The 21,666-nt window shown below is 37.8% G+C and overlaps 1 protein-coding gene across 1 annotated transcript in view; it reads right to left on the bottom strand.

Annotated features, from left to right (window-relative positions):
* The window catches only part of ADAM10 (ADAM metallopeptidase domain 10), a 123,091-nt gene extending 102,500 nt beyond the window's left edge, over window positions 1–20,591 (bottom strand). The window contains exon 1 of the mRNA XM_037151069.2: window positions 20,253–20,591. Within this exon, the coding sequence (XP_037006964.1) occupies window positions 20,253–20,307 (55 nt within the window). The 5' untranslated portion in view covers window positions 20,308–20,591. The remainder of the gene's footprint in view (window positions 1–20,252) is intronic.
* Window positions 20,592–21,666: the final 1,075 nt, after the last annotated feature.

Genomic DNA, 21,666 nt, shown 5'->3' with positions numbered 1-21,666 from the left:
TTTGTTTGTGGTAACCATAATTCTATTTTTCAACATACTACACTAATTAGAACCACCAAACTATGCTGATTAACAGTAAGTAAGGGTATTTTTACTTTGTTCCTGACTTTAATTAATAAAAATATCTTTAGGTTTTCAGCATGTAATATACTAATACTATATTGTTTCTTCCTATTCCTATTTTGAAAATCTAGTATATTACAATTCACATGAAAATCTAGGTAAAGACATTTTATTTTGTTGTTTAAAGCTTCACATTTTCAAATGAAAAAATTTAAAATCCATAACTACACATGCCTACTTTGTTTTAAATATGTATTCCATTATTTCAAAATGTACACACTCAAAAAACTATTTTTAAGTATTAAACTATGTATATAAATTGGATGTTATAACTTTAGCACATGCCATCTCCCAGGCCAAGCATTCCACATTTTTTCATTTAATCAACCCAACAGACCTGTAACGTAAGAAGTATTAGCCCATTTGAAAGAAAACTGAGGTTTAAGAGACATATAAAAAGCCCAATGTCACAAAGCAAATAGGAGGCAATGCCAAGGAGATCATCTTCGTTTTGATGACTTCATGATTTTTCCACAATAATTCTATTACCCACATCAAAGGCTAGTTAAGTCATGATTCACATTTCTGATGTGATTACCAAAAAAACTAAAAAGGAAAAAATGATCAAAATACAGTACATGGCAGGGACCTTCCAAAACCTAAACTGACATCTACCTAAGATATGAAAAACATGTAATGAAATACCACAGAATGTAGTTTTAATAGATGAAAAATATATAATGTATTTGATTTCCAGGGCTAATGATTGAAACTGACAGTTTACAGGAACCCATCCCAATCTCCAATGCTTGCACTACATAGCTCCATCAGACACCATAAAATTGCCTGGTCTCACATGCAGAGTCTGGACCTATTCAACTGAGATTTATTCTTATAATCTAGCAACCAAGCGAAAGCTCAAAATATAGGGATAGAGTGCAGCTCTATCACCAAATCTCACTGATGCAGTTAAATATTCACCCATCTCCTTAACTCTATCTAAACAGAGCTTGGCGTTTGATCTACTCACCTTTGTTATCTGATCTCCCCTTGTTACAGATCTTCTTGATTCCCTAGTTCTAAACTGCCTCCTAGTCTACTCTAATTCCTATTTGACTATACTATTCCTGATGCTGTTACTTGCTAGACTCTCCCAAGTTCCATCAATCCAAAAATATCTATGACTTGGTACGAACATTATCATTGCTTCTATAATATAGTACCAGACACAAATAGGAATCCAAGATGTTGTGTTTCCTGCAAATCAACATGCAAATCCCACAAAGGAAATCTGACCCAGAATCCACAGATTTTTTTCACATATACTAAAGCATTCCCTAAGCCTAACCCATTATGATAGTATTCAATTCACATTTTATTATTTGACAATACTGAAACCTTCACCACTTCTATCTTTCTCAGGATTAGCCATATGTCCCCGGAAGCTAGAGGTATAAACCATAATTACCCTAAAAATTTCATGCGAAAAACAATTAACACTGCTCTCCCTCTCCAATGTCATTTTTGTACCAGAAACACAAAGTTAAAACAACCAGGAAGAACATTTTTCGTAATTGTCTGAAAGATGCACATTACTGGCAGAACTTGAGCAAGCAAACATGTGTGCTCAGTTGGGAATTCAGGTCTCCAGTGATGCTTCTGATTACAGGAGCCTAGTTCAGAACACTAGTTAAATGCCAGTGTCCTACTTGCAAATTAGGGAGAGATGGAATTCACAAGGCTGAAAATGTGTCAAACACAGTAAGTTCAAAAGGGTCTGGGAAATAAAAAACAATGACAAATATGCCCTCTTTCCTTCCACTCTTGCCCTCTACAGTCTACTTTTCGCACAACAGTCAGTAATGTTCAAGTAAAGTTGTATGGTGTCACTACCCTACTCAAAACCTTCGAAAGGTTTCTCAACTGCCCAAAGTCCTAGCCATGGCTTACAAGGCTGAACATGATCCTTACCAGGGGCTGCATTACTCCACCCTACTCTGTCTCACCTTATCTTCTACCACTCTCCCCTTACTCTATGCACTAACCCACATTATTCTCCTTATTGTTCCTCTGCCTACAGCATCTTCCCCAAGCAGGGGGGGCTGCCACACTTCATTCAGATATCCAGTCAATTTCTTCAGAAGCTTACTCTGATCATCATATCTAAAAGCATATTGTCCCAGACAATATCCTGCTTTAACTTTCTTCATAGTATTTTTATTGATATAAATCCCTCCTCCACTAGAACATGTTTCACGAGAACAAAGGCTTTGTTTTACTTAATGATGTACCCCTCAGTATCTAGAACAGTCAAACAGAAAAAACAAGTGTTTGATAAATGTTCGCTCTAAGAATTAATGAATCCATTCAATGTTTCATGAAAATTTCCATTTGTATTTATAAAGAAAGGATGCTGGCTCTCATAACCTTGCTGTTAAGACAGCCATAAGTCAATCATTAGAAAATATGTAATCTACCCTGACTGGTGTGGCTCAGCAGGTTGGGTGTCGTCCCACCGGTTCAATTACTGGTCAGGGGTACATGCCTGAGCTGTGGGCCAGGTCTCTGGATAGGGGCGTGCAAGGGGCAACCAATCAGTGTTTCTCACATAGATCTTCCTCTCCCTCTCTCTCCCTTCTCCTCTCTTTAAAAGTAAATAAAGTCTTTTTAAAAATATGTAAGCCTATCATACTCACCTAAGAAATATCAAAATTTCTAACAGGCCAAGCATTCACAAAATGCAACTGGTTAAAAAGAAAATTATTATAGATTTATTCACCAGATATGGTTTTTAAAATCTACTAATGGCCTAAGTACATTTCAGATATTTCTCTTTACTATTACTCATGCAGCTTTCAAAACCATTTTACATGACTTTCTAGACAACTATAACTCTTATATTCCTGCTGCAATTAAGTTTTTCAATAACCACAAAAGTACATGGTCAACATATCTTACTTTATGTTCCACCAGTTTAGCAAGCATTACATTTATGTATAAGTAGAACTCAACATCATGGGTTAGAATCCCACTTTTGCCACTTACTGAATCATCTAAGACAATTTACTTATCTCTCTGTACCTCAGTTTTTCCATCTGTAAAATGGATTAAACAGCAATACCTGTAGCTAGTAATGTTGTTAAATAGATTAAAAGAACTAATACATATTAAGAGCTTAAAATAATGTTTGGTGAATTATGGCTTAGTTAATTAAAGAATAATTTATCTCATTTAACCCTTGTAACAACCATATAGCACAAGTGTAATTAAGATGAGGCACAGAGAGGTTAAGTAACCCAACCCAGACTACAAAATTTCTTCTAGTTTTAACATTCAATGATTCTAAAGTTACTCGAAGGAGACCTCCAACTAAGATGGAGGCTCAGGTAGATACACTTTACCTCCTCACGCAACCAAGAGAAGAAGAACAACAAATTTAAAAACAAAAAATAAACAGAACTGCCAGAAAATTGAACTGTGTGGAAGTCTGAAAACCAAGGAATTAAAGAAACATTCATCCAGACCAGTAGGAAGGGCAGGAGGGGCGGAGACAGGCAGCCAGGGCACAGAGGACTCGTGGCAAGACAGCGGCTGATGGAGAACCAGGGCAGGCAAGGTGGTGGCTGGCTGGCCAGGCAGTCCCACATGTGCGTGCGGATAAACTAGGAGAAACAACTGGGAAGCAAGACAGACCACACAACCTATAGTTCCAGTGCAGGGAAATAAAGCCTCAAAACCTCTGGCTGTAAAAACCTGTGGAAGTTTCAGCAGGAGGAGACCCTCTAAGACTCATAGCAGGATTCACTGAAAAGACCCCCAGGGTCCTAGAACAAACACATACCCACCCATCTGGGGAATCAGCATCAAAAGGGCCCAATTTGCTTGTGGGTCGTGGGGGAAGTGACTAAAATTCTCTGAGAGCAGAGCAAGCGACACTGTTCCCTCTCTGACCCCTTCTCCACATTGGGGCCACAAAGCATCCCCCTGGGTTGCCCCGCCCTGGCCAATGCCTAAGGCTCTGCCCCTTACTATGTACCAGGCCTGCCAAACAAAAATATATGGCCCAAATGAAAGAACAGATCAGAAGCCCAGAAAAAGAACTAAACAACGAGGAGATAGCCAACCTATAAGATGCAGGGTATAAAACACTGGTAATCAGGATACTCACAGAAATGATTGAGTATGGTCGCAAAATAAGGAATAAATAAAGGAATATGTACAGGGAACCAACAGTGATGGGAAGAAAACTGGGACTCAAATCAACAGTTTGGAACAGAAAGAAGAAATAAACATTCAACCAGAATAGAATGAAGAAACAAGAATTTTAAAAAATTAGGAGAGGCTTAGGAACCTCTGGGACAACTTTAAATGTTCCAATATCCAAATCATAGGGGTACCAGAGAGAGAACAGGAAGAGCAAGAAATTGAGAACTTATTTGAAAAAAATAATGAAGGACAACTTCCCTAATCTGGCAAAGGAAATAGGCTTCCAGGAAGTCCAGGAAGCTTAGAGAGTCCCAAAGAAGTTGGACCCAAGGAAGCACACACCAAGGCACATCACAATTACATTACCCAAGATTAAAGATAAGGAGAAGCCCTGGCTGATGTAGCTCAGTAGACTGAGCTCTGGTCTGCAAACCAAATGGTCACAATTCGATTCCCAGTCAGGGCAAATGCCTGGGTTGCAGTCCAGGTCTCCAGTAGGGAACAGGCAACCCCACATTAATGTTTCTCTCTCTCTTTCTCCCTCCTTTCCCCTCTCTTAAATACATACATACATACATACATACATACATACATACATAAAATCTTTTTAAAAAGGAGAGAATCTTAAAAGCAGCAAGAAAAACGAGAGTTACCTACAAAGGAGTTCCCATAAGGCTATCAGGTGATCTCTCAAAAGAAACTTCGCAGGCAAGGGGTTGGAAAGAAGTATTTGATTGAAGTCATGAAAGGCAAGGACCTACATCCAAGATTACTCTATCCAGCAAAACTATCATTTAGAATGGAAGGGCAGATAAAGTGCTTCCCAGATACGGTAAATTCAAAGGTGTTCATCATCACTAACCTCTATTATATGAAATGTTAAGGAACTTATCTAAGAAAAAGATGATGATCAAAACTATGAACAGTAAAATAACAAAATCACAATTATCAACAACTGAACCTAAAACAAAAACAAACTATGAAAATAACTAGAACAGGAACAGAATCACAGAAATGGAGATCACATGGAGGGTTATCAGTGGGGAAGGAGAGTGGGTAGAATGGGGGGGAAAGTACAGGAAATAAGAAGCATAAATGGTAGCTACAAAATAGACAGGGGGAGAATAGTATGGGAAATGGAAAAGCCAAAGAACCTATACATATGACTCATGGACATGAACTAAGGTGGGGGAAAGCTGGGGGGGGGGGGGGGCTGCAAGGCAAAGGGGAAGAAAGGGGAGAAAAAAATGGGACAACTACAACAACCTAATCAATAAAATATATTAAAAATAATAAATAGCCCTGGTTGGTGTAGCTCGGTGGATTGAGCGCAGGCCCGCGAACCAGAGGATTGCAGTTCGATTCCCAGTCAGGGCGCATGCCTGGGTTGCAGGCCAGTTCCCAGCAGGGGACACATGAGAGGCAACCATACATTGATATTTCTCTCTCTCTCTCTCCTTCCCTTCCCCTCTAAAGATAAATAAATTTTTTAAATCTCTAAAAATAAATAAATAAATAGGCCCTGGCTGGTGTACCTCAGTGGATTGAGCACAGGCCTGCGAACCACACGATCGCGGTTCGATTCCCAGTCAGGGCACATGCTTGGGTTGCAGGCCGGTTCCCTGCAGGCCAGTTCCCAGCAGGGGATGCAGGAAAGGCAACCACACACTGATGTTCCTCTCTCTCTCTCCTTCCCCTCTTCAGATAAATAAATAAAATCTTTTAAATAAATAAATTATAAATGAAATGAGTTTTTAAAGTTTCATATTAATAACATAGTATGGTTTACAAGTTTTATTGGGTATAATCAGAAAACCATAAAGACATTTTACATTTCCCCTTTTTGTCCAATTTTTACACTGAATGACAATTGTCAAGTGCTTTCAAAATAACATTTTTTAGAAATAGGAGCAGACAGTAGTTGAAAAAAGTACCTTAGTTTTTATAGCGAATATAACTCACTCAACCTACCTAACTTTTTAATTAACAGAGCATATAAAAATACTCAAATACACTAACAAAAATGATAGTTTCATTCCATTTTAAAGTCAACTAAATTAAGACTTAGCAGCCAAGTACTTCCAGACACACTTAGAAACTCCTAATTCTTATGTAATTTATAAAAAGTGCAAGCAGTCTAGTAGTCATCTACATACTCAACACATATAATGGCACCTATTAAATGCCTGGTGTTGTTTTAGGTCCTGGGAATATAGCAGTGAATAAAACAAAGTTACTGACCTTGTGCAGCTTTATTCTAGAAAAGGAGACAGACAATAAAACAAACAATACGAGTCACTGACTGCAGGTTAAGCAGAGAGAATATGCAAAAGGAGTTATTATTTTTATATGCTATAATAGGAACACCTAACATTTGAGCAAAGACTTAAAAGAGAAAGAACAAAATACTTGATGCTACTGAAGTACACTCTTAAAAAATGGTCATGATGATAAATTTTATGTTATGTGTATTTACCACTACTTCAGAAACAAACAAGGGGGAAGAACTGTACAGGCCCTAGGAGGATAAGTAGACAAGTGTACATGTATATCAGGTAGGGCCACACAAGCCACTCTAAGAACTTTGGCTTTTCCGTTTAAACTAGTAAACCACTAAAATGGGGTTTCATTAATTTATTTTGTTATCATGTGCTTCATTGAGGTACAATTCATGTAACATAAAACTTACCATTTTAACATATAAAATTTGCTAGTAGATGTTCCTGACCAAATAGCTTCTAAACAGATCACACTGACTGCTATGTTGAGAAGAGACTGGGAGATCAAGATAACAGGGAGAACAGTTAGCAGGTTTTACAGTAATTAAATGAAATGGATGTTGGCTTGTATCAGTCAGGGTAGTAGCAGTGGAGCTAGTGATAAGGAGTCAAAAATCTGCATATACTCTGAAGGAGGAGCTAATGGGACTGCATGCAAGGTATGAAAGGCAGGAACCAAGGATAATAAAGTTTTTGTCCTGAGCTAGGGAAGAAGTGAGCTCCCATTTACTGAGATAGAAAAAAGACTACAGGACAAAAGGCTAAAGATAATGGAATCAGAGGTTTGTTTTGGTCATGTTAAGTTTGAGATGCCCATTAGACATCTAACTCAAGATGCAGTTGGGATACAGGAGCCTGGATTTCAAGGAAGAAGTTGAACTAGAGATAAAAATAAGCAGGTCAGCAGCATATTATGGGTTATTCAAAACAACTAATAAGTTAAGTGCAGGCATAGAAACTACATTTTCCAAATATCCATTGCCATTTAAGTTAACACGTAATTTGTATTTCATAATATAGACTATTGTTTCCTTTAATTTAAATCCTTTATTTACATGAAGTAGATTTGTATGAAAGAAAATATAGCCTACAAATCTAGTATTAAAAAAGAAAATAACAACAATAGAAAAAAACAAACGAGTTCTGCTCTGTCCCTAACACAGACCTGAAGCTTCTTTTATCACTCTGATATATTACCCATGCAGGGCAAAATGAATGACATGGAAGGTAACAGGAAGGACTCAAAGGACAGCTATCTATAACTTACTTTATCCCTTCTAATAAAGAACAGAATACTCACTGAAGATATTCTCATGTAAAGTCCTTAGCAATAAACAAACACATCTGTTACCTGACAATGATGAAAATAAAATACATTTAACTTAGGGTACAGTATGATGCTAGTGATCTGACTTCAGTTAGATTATGACAGTCAGAAAATGACAGCTTCCACTGAAGAAAATTTCTGCATAATTGAAGTTTACCTATGTGTCAGATCTTTCCATTTAAACTACTATTGATTTTCCCCTCTACCTAAATATCTTCTTGGGCTAGGCTCACCCTTATTAACATCTTTATCCTAAGAGATCATATTGATGTGATAACCTCAATGCTATCATGTTATTGTGTCACTGTGACTACATCAAAGGGCTCCATCCTGCGGTGCACTCATTCTGCCAATGCCTCCTCCTTTCTCTACTACTACTTGATTATACCTATACATAACGCGTACCAACAGCATTGACCATAGTGCCTAGTATTTACAAGCTTCATAGGATATTTAAACATCCCCAAACTTAACTGAAAGAGAAAATAATCTTCTTGATCACATAAGACAATGTCCTTAACCTTACGAGATGCATACTGAATTATTTAGGGGTACAACTTACTTTCAAATGGTTCACGGCTAAGGGGGGAGTATTTAGAGAAAGCAAATGTAGCAAAAGATAACCATTAATAAATTTAAGTGAAAGGTATATAAATGTTAATTGGACTATATATACTTCTAACCTTTCAGAAAGTATAAAAGTTTCTAAGGAAAAAAACAAATATAGTGTGTCAAGCAAATGCCTACATATAAAACTGGTAGAGTAACTGTACATATAAGATAAAGAAAATAGATAAATAATGTTCAAAATTTTAGAAGAAAAACTGGTGTAAAAAAGAAAAGCAGTGTCAAAAAACTACCCACATGCAAGAGTGGAAAATGACCAGAGGTGTGAGAAGTAGAAAAAAAAAATGTTAAGTCTCCTAAAAGAGCTCAGGAGACTAAATTTTACAATTTTACAATTTGAGAAGAGTACAGTTGTTCCTTGGCATTCACAGGGGACTGGTTCTACAACCCCCCACAAATACCAAAACCCACAGATGTTAAACCTTCTTATGTAAAATGGCATAGTATTTGAATATAATCTATTATTTGCATATAGCATACAGAAGGGAATGCCTACACATCACTTCATTTGCATGGATTAAGTGTAGTGTAGTGCTTGACACATGGCGAATTCAAGTTCTGATTTTGGAACTTGCTGGGATTTTTTTTGTTGAATATTTTCAATCTGTGGTTGGTTGAATGCACAGATGCTAAACCTACAGATACACAGGGCCAAATGTATTTTTATTTCCTATAACTTTTGAAAGTCACCATTTACTAATGGTAACCTGCCTTAAAAGAAAATCATTTTCCCTCATACAAAAGTGATTACTGTAGAGACAGGTACCTTATGCTTCACCATCCAGAGATTTAGTATCTAACCTCAAGTTTTTTCAAAAATAAACACAATATATAAATGTACCCGTAACAAAACTGAAATAGTATTGTGCATAAATGTCCTATAAAGTGTTTCCCCCTTAATTATAAACATTTTCTAATGTCAAAAAATATACCTTTTGTGAAAAAACTTAACTGACCAAAAGTCAAATGGCTCAAATACTACAAGATATGTTTCTAAGAGGCAGTATGGCATTTAAGAGCAAGAATTCTGGAGCCAGCTGACTATATTCAAATACCGGTTTTCCTGAACCTGCTCCCATTTTTATAAAATAAGCATACCAGATTGACTTTATAATACACAAAATGCCCTATGAACAGTGGTTGGCATATGTTAAGTTTCCCATAAATGCTAGCTATTGATGATTATTTTACATATTCCAAGGGTAGGTAAGCATCTTACCTCCCAGGAACATTTGCAAACATCTCCTGAATCCAAAACTACAATCTTCTGTTCCAATCTAAGTTAAAAATAAGAATGAAGCAAAAACATAGAAGGAAAATTCCATTAACACTGGGGGGAATAACAGCCAACAGAGTATAGCTTCCTGATGATGGGTCAATGTCATCATCTTTGTGTGGGATACACAATATTATATAACAAGTAAGTTTAATTTTTTCATGTGTTAAATAAAGTTGATTCTATAATCTTAAGAATGGGAGAAAGAAATATGTATAAATGTTTGACATTACAGATCTTATTTACAGAAAAACTTAATTACAATAAAGGATGTGTAAGAATAAATTAAGGATGGCACATTTCCATTCCTCAGAAAAATAACTTGTAATCAAGTTGTTTTCAACTTGCATAATTTTAAAAGTCGGTACCCAGAGCATTTTACTCCAAAGTAAGAGGACATTTCCTAGAACTTGAGTCATCAACTGTGCCTTAGGCATCACACTGCAATGCTTCTTACGTATGGTATGTATTCACTATGATATTGAAGCACTGAATACCACTAACAAAACTGTTTGCTGTAGGACAAAAGTAGGCTTCTGGGCACTATCATGTCCTATATTTCAATGATATTTATACTATGTGCCTTTACTGCACTCTTGGAAACACTACTTCTATAATGTAACTTCAATTTTAAGCCACGATACCCATTTCTTCACTACAAACCAGTCATTTTCTACAAGCAAATATCTACACATAACAGTTACAAGTGAAAGTTCAAGATAAGAGGGTGTGCCTATAATTATAAGCATATTTCAACACACCCCTTTTTTGAGATAAACTAGTCTCTAAGAATTAAAAATAAAGCTAGCTGGATCAGAAGCTAAAATGAGCCGTTCATTTTTAAATTATAAACTAAACCAATCACCAATCACAAAGAACACAAAACATCAATGATTAAAACCTACTAAATGTATTATTATTTCTACCACTAACTTATAAAATACAATTTAAAAATCCAAAAATTGAAATATGTACATAAATTATATTTCTATGCTAATTTGAAACGTCTTAATACCATTTTGATAAACTGTAGGCACAAATAGACAGCAACACATATAAGGGATTGTGATTTTAAACCCACCTAAGTAAAATACATACACACACACACAAAAAATGGATCCAGTCACTACCCTACCTGACCCTGACCTTGCATTTCATCCTAAACCCACTCTTATTACTTCACCCTTTTCCTTTATTACATCCCAACCATCTGCCTCTGCCTCCTTCTAGGAAATCTGGTGGGTAAATAAAAACAATTTTGCCAAAGGCACTATTGATGATATTAAGGTAAGGGGAGACAAAGTTATGAAAAAGACATGGAAATTGTTGAGGACTTATGAGTCAAAACTTTGAATAAATTGAGAAAAGTTGAAACTGGGTAGAACTAATTCTGAAGATAGATTTGCAGAGTAACTTGCTGATTTCAGTACCTCAGAATATCTTTCCCCACAGAAACTAAAATCCTACTAATCCATAGCTATTTTTGAGTTAACAAGCAACTGGTTCAGTTCGGTTTTTAAATAATCCTTATGGACTATCAATCATTCAATCACTATTATAAATTAACAGTCAGATTTCCTCCCTACTACAAACTGCACAATGAAGAGAAGAATGGGAAGTGCTGAAAGATAAATGATCAAGTAAACGTTTTACAACTGCAGTGTAGAGCACTGGGAGAGGAAGGCTTGAACAGGACAGGAATGTGGGAAACTTACGAAGTTTAAGTCATCAATTAAGACAGCAAGCTATCAGAAATAAAGGAAAAGAAAAAAGTACAATAACTCAAATTTCCTTTAGAACAGAGTTTCTCAAGCTCAACACTACTGACATTTTGGCCAGATAATTCTTTATTGTGGGGAGGGTCTGTCCTGTACATTATCAAGATGTTTGGCTACATCTTTGACCTTTGCCCACCAGATGCCAGTAACACTCCTCCAATTGTGACAACCAAAACTGTCTCTAGATTACTTATGAATATTTTAGTGTATGGTTTACATAAATGTTTTAACTATGTTAATTTTTTTAATTTTTAAAGACTGTCTTTATTTACTTTTAGAGAAGGGAGGAAAGAGGGAGAAAGAGAGAAAGAGCAACATCAATGTGTGGTTGCCTCTAGCACACCCCCAACTGGGGACCTGGCCTGGAACCCAGGCATGTGCCCTGACTGAGAATCAAACCAGCGATCCTTTGGTTTGCAGGTGGGCACTCAATCCACTGAGCCACACCAGCCAGGGCTACATGTTAATTTTTTATAGAACACGAAACTGCATAAATTGTATGATATAAATTCATAATAACAGACATTTTAAAAAACTGAAAGATTAGTATTAAAAAGTGATAAAACTGTGTTGGACAAAAGATTATAAATTTTCTTGACTTCTATTTTCTAATGTTCGCTAATGATATTCTAGTATTTCAATTTTATAAATATATCTTATCCATCTGTGTTTTGTAACTAACAGATTCCAAACAAAAGTCGGTCTGGAAACACCATAATTTTAATAATGTTTGCACAGCACTTTACAATCTCTTCAATATTTTTTGCAAACTTATCCCATTTCATTCTCAGGAAAAGAGTCAGTGCCCTAGCCTGGTGGCTCTGTTGGTTGGAGCATCATCCAGATACACCAAGGTTATGGATTCGATCCCCAGTCAGGGCACATACAAGAAGCAACTAAAGAATGCATAAATGGGTAGAACAACGAATCAATGTTCCTTTCTCTCCATCCCTCTCTCTCCCCCCTCCTTTCTCTAAAATCAGTAATTTTTTAAAAATTTTAAATGATAGCAAATTATTGGGTTGGCCAAAAAGTTTTTTTCTGTAAGATGGCTTAAATAATGCTTAGTTGTCTTTAACTGCATTCAAAACAATTTTGTTAAATTATATTGAGACAGCACACATTTTAAAAAACTTATCAAAACTGGTGAATTTTTGTGTAGCCATTTTAATACTGAAGATGGAAGAAAATACCCAACATTTTCAGCATACTATGCTTTATTATTTCAAGAAAGGTAAAAAATGCAACTAGAACACCAAAAAAAAAAAAAAAGAGAGAGAGATTTGAGCAGTATTTGGAGAAGGTACTGTGACTGATCAAACGTGTCAAAAGTGGTTTGTAAAGTTTATGATGCTCCACGGCCAAGTTGACAGCAATCAAATCAAGACATTATTGAGAACAACCAACATTATACCATGCAGGAGATAGCCAACATACTCAAAATATCCAGATCAGTAAAGTTACTGGTGAAAATTAAAAATGTGTCTTTTATTTTTATGGAAAAAAACCATATGGACTTTTTGGCCCACCTTATAATATCTCAGTCAACACATAAGTGTAGGATTCTATGTGCATTCTTTTGAAGACAAAAATCCAAAGTTCAGACCTCAAAATATGTCTGCATGTATCCCTTGCAATCATCAACACAAGCAAAGACCAATGGAAAGAAATTCTGCTTTACAAATCATATGTGTACATTTGCCTCAAGATCACATTCTTTTCCCCAATTTGTCTCTGAAACAGGAAGTTCATAATTCACATATAATCAAGAGTATCAAGCATATTCTTGAACTAAAAAGCATAATTCCAACTTAAGAAAAGTAAAGATACACTTTTAAAGTAAAAACGTATGTACTTGCTAATACGCCATTAAATGTAACTGCTCCACTCCACTTCAAATTCACCAAACTTCTATCTCCCAACTCTCAAGAACAGTGCTTCACAAACGACTAGCCACAGATTACTGAAGGGCTGTGCAAACTTTTAACCAATCCCCAACAGAAGTATTAGCTTGCACACAGGATAAGATCTCAGACTTGGACACATATCCCAACCTATAACCTTCTATCAAGATTTAAAATCTTAGATATTTTCAACTGCAAAGATTGAGGTCCTCAAGGTTCTATAAAACCACATTCTCAAATGCAACAGTGTCTAAGATCGAAATTCAACAACAGAATGAGCACTCAATACATTTTATCTTCACATTAAACATTTGCCAAGCTTTACCAATTCTTCTTCCATGTCATTTGTTTTGTCCTTACTTATTTCTATTATCACTACCTAATCCAGGATTCAATCACCCAGATCATCTAATTTATTCCTTACTGTATCATACTCTGCCTCAGTTACTCTGACCTAGAATGTGAATAATTAGAGAGTCCTCGTTACCCTAGCCCAGGTAGCATTCCCCCTTATTTCCTGCCATGGAATCTTCATTCCAGGCAAGTAAACCTACTAGCATCTTACTATACCATAAGCCTTTCCCTTCAAAAAGCTTTCCCCAACTGGCTGATGTCTCTTCAGCTTAATACACCCTCATTTCAACTGCAATTACACTACGTAAATAGAACTATATTTTTTATCTTGGCATTTCTGTCTAGACTAAGTGATTTTTACTTTCCTTCTCACTCATGACTGTGCCTTCATGACTCCTACTAGCTGCAGACATACAATAAATTCTGATGACTAAACAGCATTTTTCACTGTACACATTCTCACAATGTTCAGCTGGAATTGTAGTTCCGAGTGAATTCAGAATAAATTCACACATTATCAAAGAGAGCGCCCATTCCTGAGGACTGTTCTCAGTATTGTACTGCTGTTTCCTGCAACCTAGATAGGACAGAACTGTCCCCACTAGTACGAAGGCAAAGCCTTCACTCTGCTGGATAGAAATGTTACTACCCTCAATAAAATCTAACCAGTAGGACTATTACGTTTTCCACTTATCTTTAACATTGCTTCCTCTTCCTAACATAAAAACTGACAGCTAAACTAGGCAGATTTTTATTCAGAACATGCACACTTTTTTGAAGAGTTGCTTGGAAGAATCACTAACAACCATCAGTCAGTATCTCCTTTGATAGAAAAAGAAAAAAAAACTGGGCTCTTTACCCAAGCATGTCACATTCAGTTGCCCATGTGAAAACAGACCAAATGCAAATAAATTCCTACAATTTTAGTGTCTGCCCTGTGACTTAGGGCTCCAACTGGAAATTACTTTGTGTATCTGTCCACAGTCTCTTGTATGTCCAATTTGTCTCCCCACTTAGTGGCCACATAGGCCTCTCACTGAAACTTCATGTCAGCACTTATGTCCAATGACTCCCTTTTCCCTGCACCCAAACCTTTCCACACACACATAAACTCCATTTCTGGTGCTCCCCATAAACTATGTTTGAAGCTAAGCCATACCAAAAATATACCTCCAAAAATGGCAAAATTTTTCTAACCATTACAATGTGATACAATTCAAAGACTAAAAATTTAACTTTATACAAATCACAAAGTCACCAAAACTGTAACACACAACAGCTACTTACTGCAAACAATAAAACACAGTATCCAGAGTCTCTGTCATCTTCCTTTTATCTAATGTTTCCTTTAAATACTTTTTTACCTAATGCTTTCCTTTAAGTATAGAGAATACTTTTTCTTAACTTACAGCTTACATTCCTATAGAGGATACAGTATTATAACTGTACATTTTAGGGTATGTTTAATATCAGTAACCTTATATATTAAATTCAAATCAGAGTACTTAAAGATTCAGATCTAGGAAATGATCTACAGGCAACCAAACAATTGTGTATTTTATTTGCTATGTCTTGCTGGTCATTCATCAGTTTCTTCTCTCTATTCTACTTCACCTCACTTCTAACTAGCAAAACAGTACATCATCATCCCAGTTGTTAACAATGTAAAAGAACAGGGCAACCTCAACACTAAGCCCTATAAAACCAAAAGATATACGTTAAAAAAAAACTTATCTAAAGCTCATGTATTCCACTTTACATAAGTGTGTCAAGTATGATTATTTAGTCTTCCCATAGAAAATATATTAGAAACAATGAATTAAAAAGTGATACCTCAAGGTTTGCAAGCAAGCCAAGACATGTAACCCAAAGTTGAAAATACTATTAAAACCAGCTGCAGCAATGAAAAAACACACAATCACCTAAAATAAATGTAGAGTGCCCATTTCAATTTTTTCTAAAAAGTAAAAAATAGAAAATACAATAGAACACAGAACAATAAAGTTGTTCTTATACTAAACCTCAATCATTTAAGATTAAATTCAGTCCATTTTAAGAACACAGTAAATGTGTGCTTCTTAGAAAAACTTCCATCAGAAAAAAGTCACAACCTGGCCAGGTAGCTCAGTTGGTACTCAGCTAGTTAGTGTGCACAAGATTTCAAGTTCAATCTCAGGTCAGGGCACATACAAGAAGCAAGAAATAAATGCAAAAGTTAGTGTCTGTCTCTCTCTCCCCCTTTTTTCCCCTCTCAAATCAATCAAGCAATAATTTTTTTTTCAACCCTGGCTGGTGTAGCTCAGCGGATTGAGCAAAGGCTGCAAACCAAAGGGTCGCAGGTTTGATTCCCAGTCAGGGCACATGCCTGGTTGTGGGCCAGGTCCCCAGTGGAGGCCAAGTGAGAGGCAACCACACATTGATGTTTCCCTCCCTTCCTCTCTTTCTAAAAATAAGTAAATAAAATCTTTTAAAAATAGTAATAATAATTTTTTTTACAAAGGCCAACATTTTAAGTCTGGTCCGAGATTTACTGTATGGGAATCTTCTGATATGTGAATCTGTCAACTCCCAACAAGGTAAGAAAAATGTAACTTACTGTTGAATTTATTGTTTCATTTCAATGTTCTTAATTTCAAAAGCAGAGTTTATATTTATAGCCCATTCTTCAAAAGAAAAAAGTCTAAGTTTTTATTCATATGACCCTCGATCAATTTTCTGAGAGTGTCATCCCAACAGAAGAAAAAATGATTTCTTATTTATTTGCTCACTGAGCTAAAGCTATTGGGAAAAACTATAACCATCATTCTTTAAGACCTTCAAATTGTTGGCATTACGAAAACAGGGGTTTTAAATAATATTTAATAACCTAAAGCTAGATAAACTCATGTCAGTTTTTAAGTTTTTAAGACTATGAAAAATAATTACTATACACACATACATTAGATAAGAGGTCAGTCAAAAAATACATATATTTGAAAATTTGGAATCATCCATGCAAGATGAAGTCAAGACAGAGATGCAATTAGCATTCTTACAGGACCCAGGCAGGTAACAAAAATGAGTGAAGTAGGCCAAGTGTATTACCAGCAAAAATGATGGGAAGGAACTGCACTGACTGGTAAGCACATGCCAAGTCTAAAGAGGGCAGCATGTACAGCTCCACCACTCAACTCCAAACAGAAATACAGCCTAGTAGTGCCTGAATTTTCAAGTCTTCCCCCCAAATCCCCCAAATCCAGGAACTTCACTGAGAAATGTCCCAATTTTTCAATGTTGATCACTAGCTGAAACTTACAAACACCGGAAATCAAACAAAACATATCTCTAAGGTGGTTGGGTCCAGAGGTCACTTCTGAGCTAATGTGTGAAAACTGCTTTCAAAATGTATGAGGGGATAATGGTAAAAAGCTCAGGCTTTGAGGTCAACTGGCTTGGGTCTGAATGGCTGTTGCTAGAAAAACTTTCTTCAAGCCTGTTTCTTCAACTGTAAAATATTACCTCTCTCATAAACGCTGAAAAGTATAACTCCTAACACAATCGCCCTTATTCTCCCTACTCAAATCCTTAGGAAAATTTAAGATACCAGATAATAAACACACCTGAAGATCTTAGGAAGTTATAAAAAAGACATCAAAAGATGAGTTGCCTGCCTTGTCCACTGCCCTCAACCCCTGCTACACAGAGAGGCCCTTACATACACAGAGAAGATACTGCTAATTTAGGGCAGGATTTTCAACCTTTTTCATCTGTGGGCACATGACTAAATAGTCAGGTACCGTATGTTTTAAAAGTTCTTGCAGCATGCCGTAAGAAAATGGCCCACTTAAAGTGATACAGCTAACTGGATTATCAATCTTTAGTTATAAAGATAAAGAGTCAGAGCTCCTTGAAGATAAAGACAAAATGCCTGTCTCTTTTATTAGTTTCATAGATTCTTTCTTGCTGGTAGAAGTGAAAGAAATACTTTTAACACTTTGGGCCAAACTCTCAGAAATTTATTTCTATAGAATGCATGGTATAAAGCATTTATACCACATTTCTAAATATTAAAAAAAAAATCATAAAGTTCATTTTACGTATGATTTCATCAAACCAAAACGTTATGGGATTGAAGTTACTGCTAAAAATACCTTTTGACCCCTCAAACACTAATTAACTTTTTTAAAAAAAGATCAACTATCCAGCATATTTGTGTTAAAAATAATAATCACACATACATAAAAAATATTTGGGCTATATTTAATAAAAATAGGTCAAATTTATTTCTAATTGGTTACAAAGAATAAAGAAAAGCATTTTATGTATATATTTGAGTACATGTCTACACAGACACTTACTGAACTCTAGAAATGTTACTCTATCTTCCTACAAATACAGCATAGGCTGGGACATGTGCTACAAATGGGCAGCACTAGGAAAGTTTAAATTTTATCATTCTAAACACTTTCTCTCTTCCAGTTACCGGTCCATCATATTATGAGCAAAAAAAATTAATACAAAACAGTGATTGATAAATCAGGAGAAAGCAACTGAAAGGGTTTATTAAGTACCTAAAATGATTTACACTTTCAAGTTAAATCCCTATTTCCACTAATTCTCCTAATCTACACAAACATAGTCATTTGCTTATCAATTAAATAGTCCATTTGAATATATTCTATTCTACCTAACATCATTAAAACTTCTTACAAACTTGATATTTCAGATTAATAGATGAAAATAATACACGATATTGCCATAGGATTATAAATAGCTCCATGTACCCAAAAGCTACAATCTTAATGCTAATTTTAAAATCAAAAGTTTCTTAAAGTTCTGCTTAAAACAAATGCCTTTAGTATGTAACAAACCTTTTAACCACTGTTTAATGCAAAATAATACTTTATAAATGACTCCAGAGTTCTGAACTTAGAAATACGTAATAAGGTGCTTACCCACAAAAATTATGCTGTTACTTTATCTTCTTCGACCATCAGACTACACTAGTTTCTTTTCTGTTTCATTCTTTATGTATAAAGGACAGTTTATATACTAAATCAGTAATTTGAAGTACCTCAAGTATTCATCTTACCGTTTACTACCTTAGACACTATCAGTGTCTAACTCCCTATCATAATCACAAAAGTTAAAAGACAGAAGTTATCAACAAAGTTATTAACCTCAGACTAAGCAGAATACGGGACAAAAATATGCTGAGCTCTGCAATCATAAGTCAAAGTGACAAAAGAAAAGCAATATACTACACGAAATATTCAGATATGTTCTATCAAATTAGGGTATACCCATCTAAAGCATTCCAGAAATTTTTTCAATCCAATACTTCTAAAAACGCATCACGGTATTTAAGCATACTTTGGGCAAGTCAAAAAGTTTACCTAAAACAAAGCACTTGACACAACAACAAAATGATGCAGCTGGTCCTACGATACAATAGAAACAAACATTGTCTTCAAAACCCACGTAATCAAGAAATTGCATCTTTTTAATAAATTTAACTCCACTTTAGGGGGACGGGCATTGCTTCTGTTTTGACAATTACCCCGAATGTCAACTCCTCCTGACAGTTTAAGAAAACTCTTAAAGCTGGGTCACCCAGGGACCGTCGCTCTAAGTGACAAAAGAAAAACCCAATCCAGCCTACAGATCAGAGAATATCCAGAAACAGAGTACCTTCTCCCCACCAAACCCTTTCCCCTGGGCAACAGAATGTTTTCACTGAACATGAACACACCCTCCAGCGATCTCTCCACTCGGGCAAAGACAGGGTAGAACCGAAGCCTTTCAGCTCAGACAAGCAGCAGACTGCCGTTACCCCTCCACCGGTGCACCCTCTGCAGAACCGGGTCGGTCTGGATCGCCAGCCCTGATAAAGAACAATTCACCAGCCCAGCCGCACAAATCGCGCAACTTCGCAAGAGCCTGCAAAGCAGTCCTTTTTCGCGGAACAGAATCCGGAATCCGCCACCGGGGAAGGGATGAGAACAGAAGGGTAAAAAGAATGAACGCGGAATCAGGACGACAGAGACAGCTGGCCCCGCGCTGGTTGCACGCCCCGGAGCCCAGCGAACAGGCTGGAAGGATGGAGCCACCGGCCTGGGCTCCCCGGCTCTCGCCTAGAGACCCGGATCTCCCGACTTTGCTTCTCTGGAAAGCGACCCCCACATTCCGTGCCACCCCGGCGGTAGGGGGCAGGGAAGGCCTCGCCGGAGGCTCTGAGCCTCCTCGGCCCGACGCGGAAGGGAACCGACCGCGTTGGTCGGGGTACGAGGGACAATAGGGAGCCGGGAGCGCTGCGCGCCGGAGTGGCGCCGCCGGCCGGCGGGGCTGACTGATGCGCCCTCCGAACCGCACGACTGGGGTGTGCTGGGCAGGGCCGCCGCTGCCGCCGCGCAGTCCGCGGGGGCCACGGCGCCCCCGGCGCTTCGGGTCGTGCCTCACCTCCCAGCCCTGCCGCCCAAGAGAAGAGCAAAATTAACACTCTCAGCAACACCATCTTCCGCTGCCGCCGCCTCCTCACGGGTTAACAGCAGCACATCGATCCGGAGGGAGAAGCTGAAGGGGCTTGGTCCAGAGCCTCCACGGGAAGCCGGGACCTCCCCCGGCAGGAGAAAGGGCAGAGCACCGTCCTCACGCTCCACTTCAGGGGCCGGCAAAGCTCTCAGCTCCTCCAAAACAGAGACCTCCCTCCTCCTCTTTCGTTTCCTTCTTCCCTTCCCCGCTTTCCTTCCCTCGCTCCTTTCCTCTTCTCAATCGCCCTCCCCAAAACCCGGACCTCCGCCTCCTTCCTCGCCACGTGATGCATGGGCGCCCAACGGGCACGCGGAGCCGCACCCCTTCCTCCCGCTCCTCCCCCTCCACCGGGCGTCCCGGGGGCGCGCGCATGCGCATGGAGGCCAGTTCCCGGGCTGCTAAGCCCGCCGCTGCTTCCTGTCCGCCAGCAGGGAGCTGGGATTGGGTTTGGGAGGCGGAGTTTCCTATGGCTCCGCCCCCACTTCGGCGGGAGAGTGTCCGCGGACTGTGCTACGCTACTTCTTAAAGCTGCTGAGAACTATGTTGGGCGAAAACTGGGAGAGTGAAGAATGTCAAGGGGCAGGTTCCCACTTCTTAACCTCACAAGAAACGGAGATTTTTTGTTTATTTTTTGGCCTGTAGTGGCGCACGATAGTTAATAAGTAAACAAAAGCAAAGTTCCAACAAGCAGTAGTTATTCTGGTGACGGCCACCTGTGATCTGAACACAAATGTTCAGATCCGAAAGCATCCGAAAGGAAAAACACAGCCTAAGGCACATTTCTGGGAGCTTGTTACAAATTTGTGTCACAGACCTGTTCTTAGCCATTCGAAAAGTCTGCAGCCTAAACCACAAAGGTACTAAATCTCCAGCCCCCAAAAATGTCCTCTTTACCACTTTGTCCCACCTCTGAAGAGAACGCTCAAATCTCCTTCACTCAACTTCCTAGCTTCTTTAAAGTTGATATTTGGTTTCTTAGTAACTCACTTTAGTTACTTAAGTTTGTATTTCATGGACTACAGATTTAAGGAAAAGACCTGAAAACATAAAACAAAAAAAAAAAAACTGGAAAAGCTCCACGTTGGTCCTGGCAATGATTTTTGAAAAGATTTTATTTATTTACTTTTACAGAGGGGGAGGGAGGGAGAAAAAAAGGGAGAGAAACATGAATCAGTTGCATGACCCCCGCCCCCAAACTAGGGATCTGGTCCCTTGCCCAGAATCAAACCGTGACCCTTTGCTTTGCAGCGCCACACCCAACAGTCACACTGGTCAGGGCAGTCCTGGCAATAATTTTTTGTATATGACACCAAAAGCACAAACAATTAAAGCAAAAATAAAT

The sequence above is a fragment of the Artibeus jamaicensis genome, unplaced genomic scaffold (assembly GCF_021234435.1).
Source record: "Artibeus jamaicensis isolate MK-2021 breed Jamaican fruit bat unplaced genomic scaffold, CSHL_Jam_final contig_548, whole genome shotgun sequence".
Taxonomy (NCBI): domain Eukaryota; kingdom Metazoa; phylum Chordata; class Mammalia; order Chiroptera; family Phyllostomidae; genus Artibeus; species Artibeus jamaicensis.
Note: the sequence above shows the minus strand (reverse complement) of the source record. Positions and strands in the feature narration are given on the sequence as shown.